The sequence below is a fragment of the Oryctolagus cuniculus genome, chromosome 11 (assembly GCF_964237555.1).
Source record: "Oryctolagus cuniculus chromosome 11, mOryCun1.1, whole genome shotgun sequence".
Taxonomy (NCBI): Eukaryota; Metazoa; Chordata; class Mammalia; order Lagomorpha; family Leporidae; genus Oryctolagus; species Oryctolagus cuniculus.
Window position 1 is genome coordinate 83,284,697 of NC_091442.1, and position 16,146 is coordinate 83,300,842.

Sequence of the window (16,146 nt, forward strand, 5' to 3'; positions counted from 1 at the left end):
AAGACCTTTCATGTTGATGAATTGTGACATTCCCTAACTCGGTGATTTTCAACCAGGGGGAATTCTACACTCCAGGAGACATTTGGTAGTTGCTGGAGGTGTTTGCATTGTCACAATTGGAAGGATGCTTCCATGAATCTGCTAAACATCCTACAATACACAGGGCAGCTCCCCACACAGAATCATGAAATACAGAATACTTATAGTGCTGAGGTTGAGAACCCAAGACTGACTCAGTGAGTCCAAACATTTTAGGCTTTGCAATGGGCTTCTCTCCCTTCTCTTTGCCTCATTTCCACTCTTGATTCTCTCTGCCTCTTCCCATTACTCTCTAAAGTTCTAACAAGTCCCAATTGTTTTCCATTCTTTTTGCTCTTAAAATTAGTACTTTTTCTCCTTTGAAACCTAACATCTAATCTAATGTCTTTTTTAGGGAAACCAAGTATGAGAAATATTTATGGCATGGCACACTTAAGCATAATTAGTATCAGTCAGATTTCTTACAATACCAACAGATAATTGCCAAAGTTAGGCAAAATCTTTCCATTGAATGCCAGAATTGGTAAGAAATTCACAGAATTGAAAGTATTGAGTTAAACCCTCATGTTGAAATGGCAGTTTGTCAGCAGTGATGCTTACGTTGGTTAATTGATGGTGTGCTGTGGTTTAACTTGATGACTGTCTCACATGGGAGAAAATATCTGAGAGATTTAATGCAAAAATCATAGTCCAGGAGGAAATTCTTTGTACTACCCACTCTCCCTTCTACAGTGCTTTGTACACAGTACATTGTCCAAGGGTGACTGATTGATGGTAGAAACAGCTGTGTGGTTTAGGCATAAACTATGGACTGGAACACCAGAGCATCTTTAAATTATGTTTGTGATGCGTGCCCTCCCTGACTTCCCTCGGAGGCTGTGCTGAACTGAGTGTCGGAATAAACCTTACTGTGCCTCATATAGGATTCCCTATCCCAACTTAGTTATTTATCAAAACATCTTCAGAAGTTACATGTGTTCTACTGCTTTTGCCACAGTATTTTTTCTAGTTAATGATTTAATAAGAATCTGATCGTTTTATTTCATAAATATTATTTGGTGGACAGGAGATTTTCTGGAATTATTTTTCTGTTCTTTAATCTGTCAGAAAAGTCAATATTTAAACAAACTGCCTTTGTAGACACTTCAGTGCACTAAAATTTTGTACCTTTCAGAGATATTGCCTGAGCATATTTTATTTTTATAAGTATTAATACTTTGCTGTTAATGAGGGATAGACAGCCAGCCTTGAACTCTAGGAGTGAAAACAACCCCAAAACATGTAAAGTAGTGACAAGACAGGTATATCAGATCTTATAAAAACAACTGAAGCCTACATTATGAATTGGTTATAAATTCTGAAAGTACAAGAATGTAGACTTGATAAGGAATTTAATAAATTTAATAATAAATCGAATAATACATTTAATAAATATTTTGGAGGTAAGTTTGGAAGCAAACTTGTAAAGAATTAACTGAAGGTGAATAGTTTTGACACATTTTATTCAAACTATTTTATTTTGGAAAATTTCAGATGTATGTAAAGGAGGGAAAAAATACAAGTGTACCAGTCTTGCCGCAGTTGGCTGCTATTCCTCTTGGTACTATTACAGGTGCATTTAAGGTCAATCCCAGACTTCATTGTGGTCAGATGTGCCTAACTAAGTGCACATCTTTAATGGACGTTTTCATCCAGGCAGTAATTCCATAATCACAGCCAAACAAAATCACTAACTCTGTTTTCTCATCATACCTAGCCTTGAAGGTATATTCTAATTGGAATATACACAAAGTACACCCAGGCATTACACTTAGTTAAGTCTCTTAAAGCAACATTTTCTTTGATTTATGTTTAGCCTTTTTTCCAAAGTTAACATTCTGTGTAATTTTCTAACATTATTTGGCAGAAACACCCTTTTCTCACTCTGCTTCTATCATTTATGCCATGTGGGATGGAAAAGGGAGGCAGTTATGTTGTTGTTCTAAGAAAATCCTGTGTAATAGACATCCATAATCTCCTGATGTTTTCACTTCCATATCTGCCACTTTGGTGAACTTGACACATGTGAATTACGTTATGGGATCTAGGAATCATTGCAGTTACCTCAAATATTTCTCAAGTCCAGAGCCTTGGAAAGAGGAGCCATGAACGCAATTTGAAAACTATCACCAGGCTGTTTTATTCTTGTCTATAACTTCACTTTATTCTAGCTAAATGTCTTTCACTGATAATATCATGCAGGTCTCTCATATATTGTGTACAAAGGAGGACATGTAGACAAGGAAACAAAACATTTTCAGTAAGTCAGTATGCTTACAACAGTCACCTTTTTGAGGGTGAGTTGATAAAGCATTTCAATCATGAAACTCCTGCAGAAAGATATCTAGTCTTACCATGAATATACTAACTTAAGTCAGAAACAATGATGTACTTCTTTGCAAAATATAGTCTTAGTCTCTTAAGGAATAGAAGAGTCACAGTGTGTTTCTATGATACAAGGTTTTCATAGCTTGAGACTGAAACCTTGGAATGTAAAAGAGATGACAGAGAAATATTTTTTAAAAAAAATGATAATTCCAAAGTCATTAGTTTTTTAATAGTTAAGTCATCAGTTCTGACCATCATAAACAGTCCCTGTAAATATTTACTTTTAATTACAGTATATAAATGATCTCGTGTTGCCAGAAATGGGTGATACAGGAGAGCCAATGGCAGGATTTTATGAGGGTTCAGCCGAAATATCTTCTGACCTGTACTCAATTGCTTCATTCATATACAATGATCATCTACATAATGACATTCCTCCAAGAAGCAGAGCTGAAGAGCAGACTTCACCAGGTGGTAGGTAAAAATTTGATTTTATGTGTGTTGTATTTAAACCACCAGTGCTGGCTAGCAAAGATATGAACCTTAGCTTAGAGTTCAACCATATTATTAATGGTCCATGGGCTGGAGTAAAATTTTTTTTTTTAACTGTTGGATAACCTCAGGCAGCAAATGGAAATGCCACACAGGCAGGAGCTGGCCCCTCCTAACCCATTTGACCTTCTTCCTAGAGAAAGTAGCACCCTAGAGTCTCTGGCCAAGCTGCATAGACAATCAGTTATTACAGTTGCCAAAGCAGGTGTGATGGGAAGGGATTAACATATCTTCAAATCATTTACAGCCCTCACACTCTCTACATCTTTTGACTAATAGGTTTTCAAATGTCACCGGAGGTAAATAGGTCAGAAAGTTACAACTTCAGTGCATGGGGGATAAACAGGTGTAGGTGACCCCAACGACGTGGTGATGTCATTAGCGTGTACACTTGCTCTTCTGGGTCAGTGGGTCTTACTGTTTCTAAAAAGAGAATGTTGCATATGAGAACTTAAAAATACTAGGGTGGATAACACGGATTTGTGTTAACTTTCTGGTTTTATAAAGTATTGATCAAGAGGAATATTTTATTTCATGTTTGTCTTCTGATTTGGCATTTGTTTCAGTCAACATTTAAAGGATTTTATTGTTCTATTTGTGGTAGAATAAGTTAAAAATCACAGTCTTTTAATATCTGTTTATTTTGCTGTCTGTTTTTCTAATGCAAAGAAAATTGGAGTAACACTGAAAATTAAGAGGTCCATGATTTATGAGACACATGTTTCTTTAAATGTTTCAAATTTGGCCCAATTGCTGAGTAAGAGGTTTAGAAGAATGAATTTTAAATATAGTAAAAATCTAACATTGGAACTCTTTGTTCACATATATTAATGTGTCAGTTATCCAAGTATGCCTGCTTTAAAGAGTTATTTGGTTTTGTGAATGAATGGTAGATTTTGAGTCCAAAAATACTCTCATTTCTATAACTCTACTATTGAAACCTGGAATTGATTTATATAGTTTTCTAGTCTGTCTTTTCAGAAAAAAATTCCTAGCCAGTGTCTTTTTTAAAAAAAGTTATATTTTCTCAAAATGCTAATCTCGTATTCTTCAGTGGTGTAAAACAGTTCCCAAAGTTATATGGGGGGGGCATAAAATGTTTATAAATATTGCAGGACCATCAGAATTCAGACTCAGCATGATCTTCAACATCAATGCCTTTATATTTAACATTAATTACACATCTGCATATGGAGAAATTAATAACGTAAAATCAGGTTTGAAATTTCACTGTGTGAGCAAATATAATTTTGATTTTGAAGACAAAAACCTTTTTTCTTAACTGATTTTCAATAGTGACTACAAGGAATCAGTACATCACAGACATTTCTGCTGAACAGCTGTCTTATGTTATCAGGAAGCTTGTACCTTTCACTGAGCACATGATTAGTGTATCTGCTTTCACCATCATGGGAGAAGGACCACCAACGGTTCTCAGTGTTAGGACACATGAGCAAGGTAAGAATGTATTTCCTTTGAAGCGATTACCTGCCAGAGCTGCTCATGCACACTGGCATGCTTTTTTTGTTTTATTCATATTAATCATTCATTCTTCTTTTCAAGTGCCAAGCTCCATTCAAACTATAAACTATAAAAATATTAGTTCTTCATCTATTTTGTTATATTGGGATCCTCCAGAATATCCCAATGGAAAAATAACTCACTATACAATTTATGCAATGGAACTGGATACAAACAGAGCGTTCCAGATGACGACTGTAGATAACAGTTTTCTCATAACAGGTAGAGCAAAAAGTTTGTGTTTTTTACTTTCTGTTCTGTTGGAAAATATTCCAGATTTGTTCTGTGTTGCCATGGGTATTCATGAAAACACTTGCAGAAATAGCTTGATTAACAGTGTTCTTTGATTATATTTATCCACAAAGAAATAAAAAGCATCAGATCACTAGTTTCATAGAAATCTCCTTCACCCAGGGGACATTCTATCTGGTACATCAAAACAGTTCATTATGGAAGACTTGGATTAACAAATGTAAAAGTTTGCTGAATGAAATAATTCAACTGGTGTGATATTTGTGCCAAGTCACCTACACACATTGCAGTGTGCCAAAAAATTATTTTTCAGTTTTGGATTATTGCCTTCATATTTTAGGAATTCACGCAAACATCATCAACATGGAAAGCCTCTCAAACCAAGGAATTTCGGGAGACAGGGATTATGTGGAAGCTGATACAGATGACTAGTCCACTGAATATCAGTTATTTTCACTAGTCCCTATGTTAAATGCCGTTCATCCAAGAATGTTATTTTAAGGACTTTAAACATGTTCCTTGTCCTTCATAGGGTTAAAGAAATACACAAAATACAAAATGAGAGTGGCTGCCTCAACTCATGTTGGAGAAAGTTCTTTGTCTGAAGAAAATGATATATTTATCAGAACTCCAGAAGATGGTAAGAGATAGCAGGTGCAGTTTTAGTAACGACAGTAGAAGTGGTGTGCTACGTGCTTATTTCCTCTATGTCAGGCAGAGTCTGATGCAAGATGCATGAAAACAGTACATGTACTTAAATTCTGTTTTCTTCTCTCAGAACCAGAATCATCACCTCAAGATGTGCAAGTAATTGATGTTACTGCAACTGAAATAAGGCTCAAGTGGTCACCACCTGAAAAACCCAATGGGATTATTGTCGCATATGAAGTGCTCTATGAAAATAGGGATACTTTATTAATGAAGAACAGCTCAACAACAAACATAATTTTAAGGGACTTAAAGCCTTATACCCTCTACAATGTCTCTGTAAGGTCATACACCAGGTTTGGTCATGGCCATCAGTCATCTTCGTCCCTCTCTGTAAGGACTGCTGAGACTGGTAAGCTTGGTTGGTTGGTTTGTTCATTTGCCTAATGATACAAAATGATGTAGTAAGTCTAGCTGACAAGGGTGATTTTGTTTATATATTTTATAACCTAAAAACTGTCATTCTCTTTTGTATAATCCAGAATTTGGTCTTTTCCTGAAAAAAGTGTGGAGAAAGGCTTTTTATGCAATTTTTAAAAGTGTGATTTTTATATAAAGGGACTCCTAATAAAAATCAATACATTTTTCAAAGACAGGACCTTGAGAAACCAGAGTCTTTCATTGTGAGTTTTGGGTTGAATACCTGCTTTCTTCTTTTTTTAAGATTTATTTACTTATTTGAAAGGCTGAGTTACAGAGAGGCAGAGGCAGGCCAGGGTGGGGGGGGAGGGAGAGAGGAAGAGAAGAGGAGAGAAGGAAGGAGAGACAGCACACTGGTTCAGCCCTGAAATGCCTGCAATGACCACGGCTGAAGTTCAAGTTAGGGACTCAGTCATGGTCTCCTGTGTGGGCAGAAGGAACCCAATTACTTGAGCCATTACCCGCTACCTCCTAGAGCATGCATTTGTGGGAACCTGGAATCAGGAGCAGAGCTGAGACTCCAACCCAGATATTCAGCTATGTGATACACAAGTCCCAAGCCGTGGTTTAATTTCTTATCTAAACTCCAACTCAGGTACTCTGATGTAGAATGCATATATAAAAAGCAGTGGTTTAACTGACTGGCCTGGCTCTCAATGAGGATAGAGAAATGGCCAGGGTGCTATCATAGAGGCTGTTGAGTGGGTAGTGAGGGGCTATCTCATCTGAAGAGAACAATGCTAGCAAGAATTTATCTATGATTTTGTTTCTTTGATGGTAGGGCAAATAGCACAAAATAAGGTATGATGGCACTTCCAAAAATTTTAGAAAAATGGAATTAAAATGTAAGTTGATTTTGGTGCAAAGAAGCATTGGTGTTCATGTATATTTTTTACATCGTAAACATTTTCCATGAACTTTTTCAATAACTTTTGTATTTTGCCTGATAATCATAATTTACTGTTTGTGAACATATTTTTGAGGTATAATTATTAGGCCCATTCTTCAAGATAACCTGAAAAAGAACTAAGTGCAAGGTTAGTGTTTTATCCGCACATTTAAAAGAGCATTAAATATTTATTTATTTATTGACTAGCTACTGGATGAACTCTATGAAACTGCTCTTTCTGTAGACTAAAAGTGGCCAGTATCAGCAATTCCAGATTGTTCAGCCAGATAGTACGTGTGAGGTTCTGTCCTTGACCCTGAGGATCTGGAAATCTGATAAAGCAGATTATCTTCGATTAAAAACATCCACTTGAGACTGTGCACTGGAGCTAATACAATGAGATGACACAAAAGCCCCCATAGAGATTGGGCAACATTTGTAATTGAAGGAATAAGAGATGATATATTATCATCAGGATTTCCCTTCACACTGAAACTTAACTATGTATTGGCATGCTTCTGTGTTTTTATGGATGTGACACCTAAAATCAGCATTTTTGAGTAAAGCATCTTCTCTTTAGTGACTAGTTTATTTTTACTTTTTATTCATATAAAGGGGGAAAATTTCACGTATTTCATATATTCAGTTTTAAGAGCATAATAATATTTCCCACCTTACCCTCCCTTCCTCCTTCCTTCACTTCCACCTTCCTCCTCTTCATTTTTCTTTTAATGTTTTAAAGATTTATTTATTTGAAAGGCAGAGAGAAAGAGAAATCAATCTTCCACCTGATGGTTCACTCCCCAGATTGCAGCAACTGCTGGAGCTGGGCCAGTCAGAAGCCAGGAGCCTGGAGCTTCATCTGGGTCTCCCTCATGGGTGCAGGGGCCCAAGCACTGGGGCCATCTTCCGTTGCTTTCCAAGGCCATTAACAGAGAGCTGAATCTAAGTGGAGCAGCCAGGACTCACAGGTGCCCATATGGGATGCTGGCATCACAGATCAACTTATGACATCGGGCCTTGAACTTCTGCATGACTCCAAATCTTCTTCCAACCATAGCAAGGCGTGACAGCGGCAGGAGTCAGGTGCTTCCTCCTGGTCTCCCTTGGTGCAGGGCCCAAGGACCTGAGCCATCCTTCACCTGCTACCACACCGTGCTGGTCCCTCTTTTAATATTTACAATGGCATATTTCCACTATACTTTATAATCACAAACTTAATCCTCCACTCAATAAAGAATTCAACAAGTAGAAAAACCACTATTCCTCAGGAGTAGAGACAAGGGCTATAAACAGTAATCAAATCTCAAAATGTCATTTTCGTTCCTACATGTAACATTTTTTCGTACTCTTCCCAAACTCCTGCTATGAGAGCAGCTTCACCTTAATTCCAAAACCAGGAAAAGAGAAAGCAAAGAAGGAGAACTATGGACCAATATCCCTAATGAACATAGTGACTTGGTGTTATTCCAAACCAGGAAATATAATGAAATAAACATAACTTGAGTACCTGCTAAGTACCATGTCTCTGCTGAGGGCTTTCATTCATGTTGTCTTTTTCATTGTAAAAGCCTAAGTTGTTATCTGCATTGTGTATGGAAAACATGAAGCTCTGAGAAGTTCATCTTTTCAAAAAGTATTTATGCCAGACCCTGCTGGGGATGTGGCAGTATAGAGATTATTTCTGCTATTTTATATTAATTGGTAGTTGTTTAGTTGCTTAAGGATACTCAGCTGGGAAGTGCTGAGGCTGCAGTGTCAGCTCAAGCCCGTCTGGGTGTACAGACTCTCCTGCTTTCTTAGTATCTGCTGTCTCACAAGACATCAGCTAACCTGATGGATTATAACATAGATCTAGGATCTCTCTGTTGATTCTTTTAGTGATATGTTGTGGTTTGGGTCTGTACAGCAAGAGGAAGGAAATACACCTTTCAAAAAACAGTAATACCCATCAGAGTTCCTGCTGTGATATTACACAATCACCATAATCATGAATGCTTATCAAACTATACTACATAAGTGATCATTGCATGAGCAACACCATGTTTTAATGATGAATTATAAAACAATTTTGTTTTAAATGCAAATAACTTTTACCTTTTAGTGTTGAAAAAGTGAATTTAATTTCCATTCCATTATTTGTTGTACTCTAAAGCTAGGACAATAAAACTTAAGTGAATATAAGAATTTAATTTGATATGTAATTTTAATGAGAATTTTAGTTTCGGAAATTATTCTATAGAACCTCTTAATGTATAGATGAGGAACTTCGGAGTTATTTGAGTTAAATAACTCATAAGCCACAGTTGATGACAGGTGGAGTTGGAGCTTGATTGTAGGCCTCCTGGCTCCCATTTCAGGGCTGGTTTAATAGTTCCAAGGCTGTCTAGAAAAATAAAGAGAATAGGGAAAGAACATATCCCAGGGCTTGCTAGTTCCCCCATTTAGGTGAAAATTATCAGTTATTTTGACACTTATACTCTTCAGAAACCAGAGGCCTCACACTACAGGGTTCAGTGCTCATCCCCCTACTTTCTAGTTTTCTACCCTAAATTAGGGTAGTCTCAAAAGTCTGTGTGTTTTCCATCTGGGTGGAGACGGGAGACAATGGAGTCCACATTATGGCTTTTCCAAATCATGTTTGCCACTACTGAGCCACCAAATTTAGCTCCTTTGCTGAAAGAGGAAGCTAGAGGTTTTTTGTTTTTTTGCTTTTAAGATTTATTTATTTATTTGAAAGGCAGAGATCAGAGAGGCAGAGGCAGAGAGAGAGCAAGAGAGAGGTCTTCCATTCACTGCTTCACTCCCCAGATGGCCACAACTGCTGGAGCTGTGCTGATCTGGAGCAAGGAGCTTTTTCCAAGTCTCCCACACAGGTGCAGGGCCCAAGGACTAGGGCCATCTTTTACTGCTTTCCCAGGCCATAGCAGAAGAAGCTAGGGTTTTAAGCAGTTTCAGGGTGGCATTTGGAGCAGGATGTATTCAAGAACAACTATTTGTCTCTACCCACAGTTTAAAAATCTTAGTAAATATTATGAATGCATCTTATGAAATTACTTGTTCAATACCTCATCTTGTTTAGAGAACCAGAGTTCATTAATGCTTGGAAGTAAAATACTCTCCGTGTTCAAACAGGAAAGATCAGTTTGGGGTGGGGGAGGGAAGGAGGGAGGGAGGGAGGGAGGAATTCTGTATGAGTGTATGTTTGGTGCAGGTGTTTGCATGTGTTTTAATCAGAGTGTGCAATTTATAAGCAAACTTGAGGATAGTTTTATTTCTATAGTTCAGGTGCAGTAATGACAAAATTAATTACTTTTGTAAAAAAGTAACAAAATTAAAAGCCATTACAAAAATAACTCTAAGAAGTTCTATTTCAAATTATCCTTTCAGTGACCTATAGATATTCTCTCTCCTTTTTTGAGACCTAATTTTCTTTACGGAAATTCTTTAACCAAATATTTTAAACGTTTATGATTTTAGGCAACAGTTACTAGTGAGTAGTGTTAAATGTTGGCTAAAATTCGTGTACAATTCTATAAATTCATTTGTGTTTCCAAGTAGCATTTTTTAGTTTCTCTATATATATTAAAGTCATATGTACTGAACAAAAAATCTTCTTGCATACTCAAGGTAACATTCCTTTAGTATCATCATAAACTAAATTATTTACTTTACTGTTAGATAGGTTTACCTTATTCCAACTGATTATAATCATTATTTTATTCATAAGAGATCCACTTTATAAAAATTCAAATGATTGGAAACACTCTTCGTGCTAATGTAGAAAATCCTAAGTGCACTCTCACTCTTTAAACCTGTGAGTCATCAAGCCTTTCCTGCTTTATCTGCATGGTGATCTAGCGCTGGGTGTGCCCTAGAGATAAATTAATAAAGGTGCAAAGGACATCATGGGGGAGTGGCGGGGGCAGAGTTGAATATTTATATCCTGACTACTGTAGATGGTAGACAAGCAACTTGAGAGGAGCAGTTAAAATTCCAATGAGAGTTTTTTTCAAAATCATAAAATTATACTGTTACAAAAATTTGTCTTGTAATAAGAATATTTCAATCCAGCCTTATTTGAGTTTATCTCTTATTCTCAATATATTCTATGTCACATTGACTATATTTGTTCATTCCTAAACAGATTACACACAGACACACTCACACATGCTCAAACACACACACACACACGCGCACACAGGCTGTCAGGCAGTGAAAATGATCCATTTGAGATTATACTTTTTTTATTTTTTTAAATTCTTTTTATGACAGGCAGAGTGGACAGAGAGACAGACAGAAAGGTGTTCCTTTTCCGTTGGTTCACCCCACAATGGCCACCGCAGCCGATACGCTGCAGCCAGTGCACTGCGCTTATCGGAAGCCAGGAGCCAGGTGCTTCTCCTGGTCTCCCATGCAGGTGCAGGGCCCAAGGACTTGGACCATCCTCCACTGTACTCCCAGGCCACAGCAGAGAGCTGGACAGGAAGAGGAGCGACCGGGACAGAATCCGGCACCCCGACCGGGACTAGAACCCTGGGTGCTGGTGCCGCAGGCGGAGGATTAGTGAGCCGCAGCGCCGGCCGAGGTTATAAATTTAAGTGAGACTAGTCAGTATGGAGTCACTTGTATTTGTATAATTTATCTACATTTCTAAATTTATTAGTATTAGCTTTTTATATGCATTGTATTTAGAATACTAAGTTTAAATAGTTTAATTCCTTTTTTAATAGAAAAAATCTTTTTATAGGACTCCATAATAATGTTTATATCACAACTTCTCTTCCCAAATTGGTCTTTATTATTATTGTCTTATGCAAGTGTTTTTTTTAAACATTATCTTAGCAACTGTGGTTTATTGTCTGAGGTAAATATTTTCTACCTAAAGTGAATTGCTTACAATTGTATCTATTGAGAGTGTGTTGATGATATTGTCTCAGTTTTTGATTCTCTGAATATTTTGACTTTACTTTTGTTTGTCTGGGTATAGAATTGTATTTTTTAATTGATTTCAATTGTCTATCTGATTGTCATTCTTATGTAGATAATCTGTCTTCCTTACGATGCTAGTAAGATCTTCTGTCCTTTGATATTCTGTATTTTCATAATGATGTTACTAAATATGATATATATATTTTTAAAAATTTCCACTTAAGAATTGTTGAGCTTCTTTGAAGTTTGATAATTTTCAACAGTTTTTATTCATCTGCATCTCTCAACTGCCTGAGTTGAGAGGCTTATGTTTTTCATAATTTTTTTGCACTATGTTCTGGATAATTCCTTCAATACTGCCATCCTTTGAACTAAATTTCCTCTTCACTTCTATCCAACCTGCTCATTATAAACATTAAGAGGATTGTCGTTTCTGTTCCAGGAAGCCTCTCTGTATCTCTTTCAGTCTTGTATGGTGATTTACATTATTTGTCATTGATTAAAGAATTTTTGTTCACATTTTAAGAATACATATGATTTCTTGAAATAAGATACACATTTGTGTTTTATTGTTGGATTTCAACATCTGAAGTTTTTGACATCTGACTGCTTGGTGTGTGTGTGTGTGTATGTGTGTGTGAAGGAGTGTATTTGTGTTATTCTGTCTTTGTTGACTTTCCCTATAATTGATTTATATGATTAGTGATTGAAGCTTTCTCTGTGAGAAATTGTTTGGTTTGAATTGAAGTTGAATTCCTCCAGACAGGATTGGTATTCACTCCTTATAGTTAGTTGCTTTGGAGCAGTGGCAACTCAGGACTTCATTTTCACTTTAATTAATTCTGAAGCAGAAGATTTTTCAGCAAATGTGCTGGTATCAGGGATTTGGGCCAGTGTGCTCATGGGATAGGCTTGAAATCCCAAAGCATTGCAGTTTTGCTGTCTTTTCCATCTGTGCACTCAGAAGAATGGAAGGATACTTCTTTCCTGTGCTCTCTGCATGCTGGGTTTATCCTCACACTCCATTCCCTGAGAATGAATGAATCACTTCACGCAAGTCTGGAAGTTACTACACAAGTGGAAATCTCTGGTACCTCAGAAGAATTCAAGGTGTCCCAAAGAATTGTCCAATGTTGTGGCCTTAGTTGAAGTTGTGTCTTTCTGGGGTTCCAGCTCTTCATGTGGGAGTATTGCTTGTCAATCAACTGTCCTGGGACATTGTATTTCTCTGTCCCTCTACAGAGATGATAATAAATACTACTCAGCTGTCAAAACAATACAACCAGGGCTGGCGCTGTGGCATAGAGGGTAAAGCCACTGTCTACAATATTGACATCCCATTTGGGTGCCAATTCAAGTTCTGGCTGCTCTACTTCTGACCCAGCTCTCTGCTATGGCCTGGGAAAGCAGTGGAAGATGGTCTAAGACCTTGGGCCCCTGCACCCATGTGGGAGACCAGGAGGAAGCTCCTGGCTCCTGTCTTTGGATGGGCGCAGCTCCAGCTGTTGCGACCAATTGGAGAGTGAACCATTGGATAGAAGATCTCTCTCTTTCTCTCTTTTTCTCTCTTTCTCTCTCTGTAGCTCTAACTTTCAAATCAATAAACAAACCTTTTTTAAAAAATAAGTAAACAAAACCTGATCTTTTTGCAACAAAATGTCTGCAAATGGAGACCATGATGCTTAGTGAAATAAGCCAGTCCAAAAAAGACATACTGTATGTTTTCCCAAATGTCACATATATGAGCGAAACTGACATTTTGTGATAGCCCCTGCCTATACTTCTGATTTTTCTTACTACTTGTTGAATTATTGATTCAGTGGAGGGTTAAGCTTGTGATTATAATATAAATTGAAAGTATGGCTTTGTAAAAAGTAAAAGAAAAATAAGAAAGGGAGGAGGTGGGAGTAATGGAGGGTAGGTGGGAAGTATCTTTATGTTCTTAAAACTGTGTATGTGAAATAAATAAAATTTGGTCCCTTTACATATAAAAAAAGAAATGCTAAGTCACCAAGACTAACCAAGACTCTCCAAGACAAAGTTGGCTTTAGTGTCAAGCTTTTGTCTGTTTGTAGTTTTCAATTTTATTTATTTCTTTGACCACTAGTGATTTCTAGCTTTTCACTTATGTGGTTTCTTAAAGGAAATTTGTTTTAATGCTAAATAGAGGTTTAGTTATTTTAAGAAAGATATTTATTCAGTTTAGGTTATCTTTTTCAACGTTTTGCCAGGATTGAAATCTCAAATACAGTTTCTGTACTTGAGTAGACAGAGAAAACCATTTTATAAACATAGTATGCAGTACAACAAAGACATTATTAGGTACAGAAAACTAGTATTTTAAGTGGGATATCCTGTCCTTAGGAGAAGTTTTTGCGGCCAGGTTATAACATGCAGCCTCATTTCTCTGGGGGATTCTTTGCCTTGCCTTTACCTTATGGTGCAACAAAACTAACCTGCTAACAGCTATATACTACATTACTGATGGGAAGAATTAATTTTTAAGTGTTTTTCAATTCTTTTTCCTGCACCTCCATGTTCTGCTATACAAGGAAGTCTATTACAGTCTCAAGTTCTTTAATAAAACTATCATTCTATAAATGTTACTCTGTAGAATCAAAGTATTAATTTTCCTTTGTGGTGAAATTTTATCCTATACAGCTATAAATGTTGATCTATACTCTACCCCGTTTAGCATGTTTGTGATGACCACGGCCTAAGTAAGATATGTATATAAGTGATCTAGTGTACTGGGCTGAGGACTTCAGCAGAATGGATTTTTAGAAGCTGTTCTATGCCTTTATCTTTTTGTTTTCTCTAGTACCTGATAGTGCACCAGAAAATATTACTTACAAAAATATTTCTTCTGGAGAGATTGAACTCTCATTTCTTCCTCCAAGTAGTCCCAATGGAATCATACAAAAATATACAATTTATCTCAAGAGGAACAATGGAAATGAAGAAAGAACTATAAATGCAACCTCTTTGACCCAGAACATTAAAGGTAAAAGAGCAAATCTAAAGTTAAATCTTAATATGGACAATGAGGCTGCAAAATATTAGCTTAATTTTCTGTTGTAAATTGTTTGAGATTATTTTCAAAAGAATATGACTATTCTGACTTTTTTAAAAAATAAGCTAAGGACTCAGTGAAAAAACACTGTGGGTCAATCCGTTTCCACATTATCTGATATCATTTTGAAGTTACTGTTGCCAAAGAATATGTTTTCTTTAATTTTAACTTGGGAAAGCTTGTTGAGAGCCATTTCATGGTTGGTTTCTGGCACATTCTGAAATGATATTCTGTAAGCATCCACTGATTTATTTTCTTTGTATTTAGGATTGAAGAAATATACCCAATATTTGATTGAGGTGTCTGCTAGTACCCTCAAAGGTGAAGGAGTTCGGAGTGCACCAATAAGCATACTGACTGAGGAAGATGGTAAATACAGTAGTCAATATTCATGTATTATTCATTATTATATCCATTATTCCATAATGCCTTAAGGAACATGACAATACAATAGAAATTGAGGTACAAATTCCCATAAGTGGGGGTATTGGTCATGTACCATGTCAGTGTCAAACAGACTTCATTATCACAGTGAAAAAGAACTAGCAAAGTCAAATTGCCATTAATGAAATCAGGTAATCGGTAATAAAATGTTCTTTTTACCGCTTCTGAATTCATTAGTACTCTAACAAAATCAGCAATATTTTTCCATGTGAATTTTTAAGGCAAACATTTCCTTTGAATATTTGAAACAGGCTTCTTGCCCTCAGAGAGCTTGTCATTTTTTAGAAGATGTTCAAATTAGTATATATTGTGGCAGTTTCTAAGTTTTAAACTCCTAAGAATAGAAATCTGTATTACTTTGACTGGATTTTGTTTCTGCCAACTTTCAACACATCTCAGTATTATGATTAGCTTCATAATAAATTCAGACTATTTTCCAGGTTTCTTAAAGCAGTCAATGTGCTATTCCTGAATATTAATAGTCTTCATATTGAATACTTAAACTATATTTTCCTAACCTATATAGAAGGAATTTTATAACCAAGACCAATTTACTTTGCTACCTTACCAAATTATAGGAGTACTTATGCCATGAATATTATTTTTGAGTGATATACTTGAGTTAGGATTTGCATTTTGTATTTCTTTTTTCTTTTTCTTTTTCTTTCTTTCTTTTTTTTTTTTTTTTTGACAGGCAGAGTGGACAGTGAGAGGGAGAGACAGAGAGAAAGGTCTTCCTTTGCCGTTGGTTCACCCTCCAATGGCCGCCGTGGCCGGCGCACTGCGGCCGGCGCACAGCGCTGATCCGATGGCAGGAGCCAGGTGCTTCTCCTGGTCTCCCATGGGGTGCAGGGCCCAAGCACTTGGGCCATGCTCCACTGCACTCTCTGGCCACAGCAGAGAGCTGGCCTGGAAGAGGGACAACCAGGACAGAATCCGGCACCCCGAC

General features: G+C 36.8%; 1 protein-coding gene across 1 annotated transcript in view; it reads left to right on the forward strand.

Moving 5' to 3' along the window:
• PTPRQ (protein tyrosine phosphatase receptor type Q) overlaps positions 1-16,146 on the forward strand; it is a 252,679-nt gene that overhangs the window by 62,585 nt on the left and 173,948 nt on the right. Inside the window, exons 12-18 of the mRNA XM_070053189.1 lie at positions 2,700-2,880; positions 4,255-4,416; positions 4,522-4,701; positions 5,264-5,371; positions 5,510-5,791; positions 14,502-14,684; positions 15,021-15,122. Of these exons, the coding sequence (XP_069909290.1) occupies positions 2,700-2,880; positions 4,255-4,416; positions 4,522-4,701; positions 5,264-5,371; positions 5,510-5,791; positions 14,502-14,684; positions 15,021-15,122 (1,198 nt within the window). The remainder of the gene's footprint in view (positions 1-2,699; positions 2,881-4,254; positions 4,417-4,521; positions 4,702-5,263; positions 5,372-5,509; positions 5,792-14,501; positions 14,685-15,020; positions 15,123-16,146) is intronic.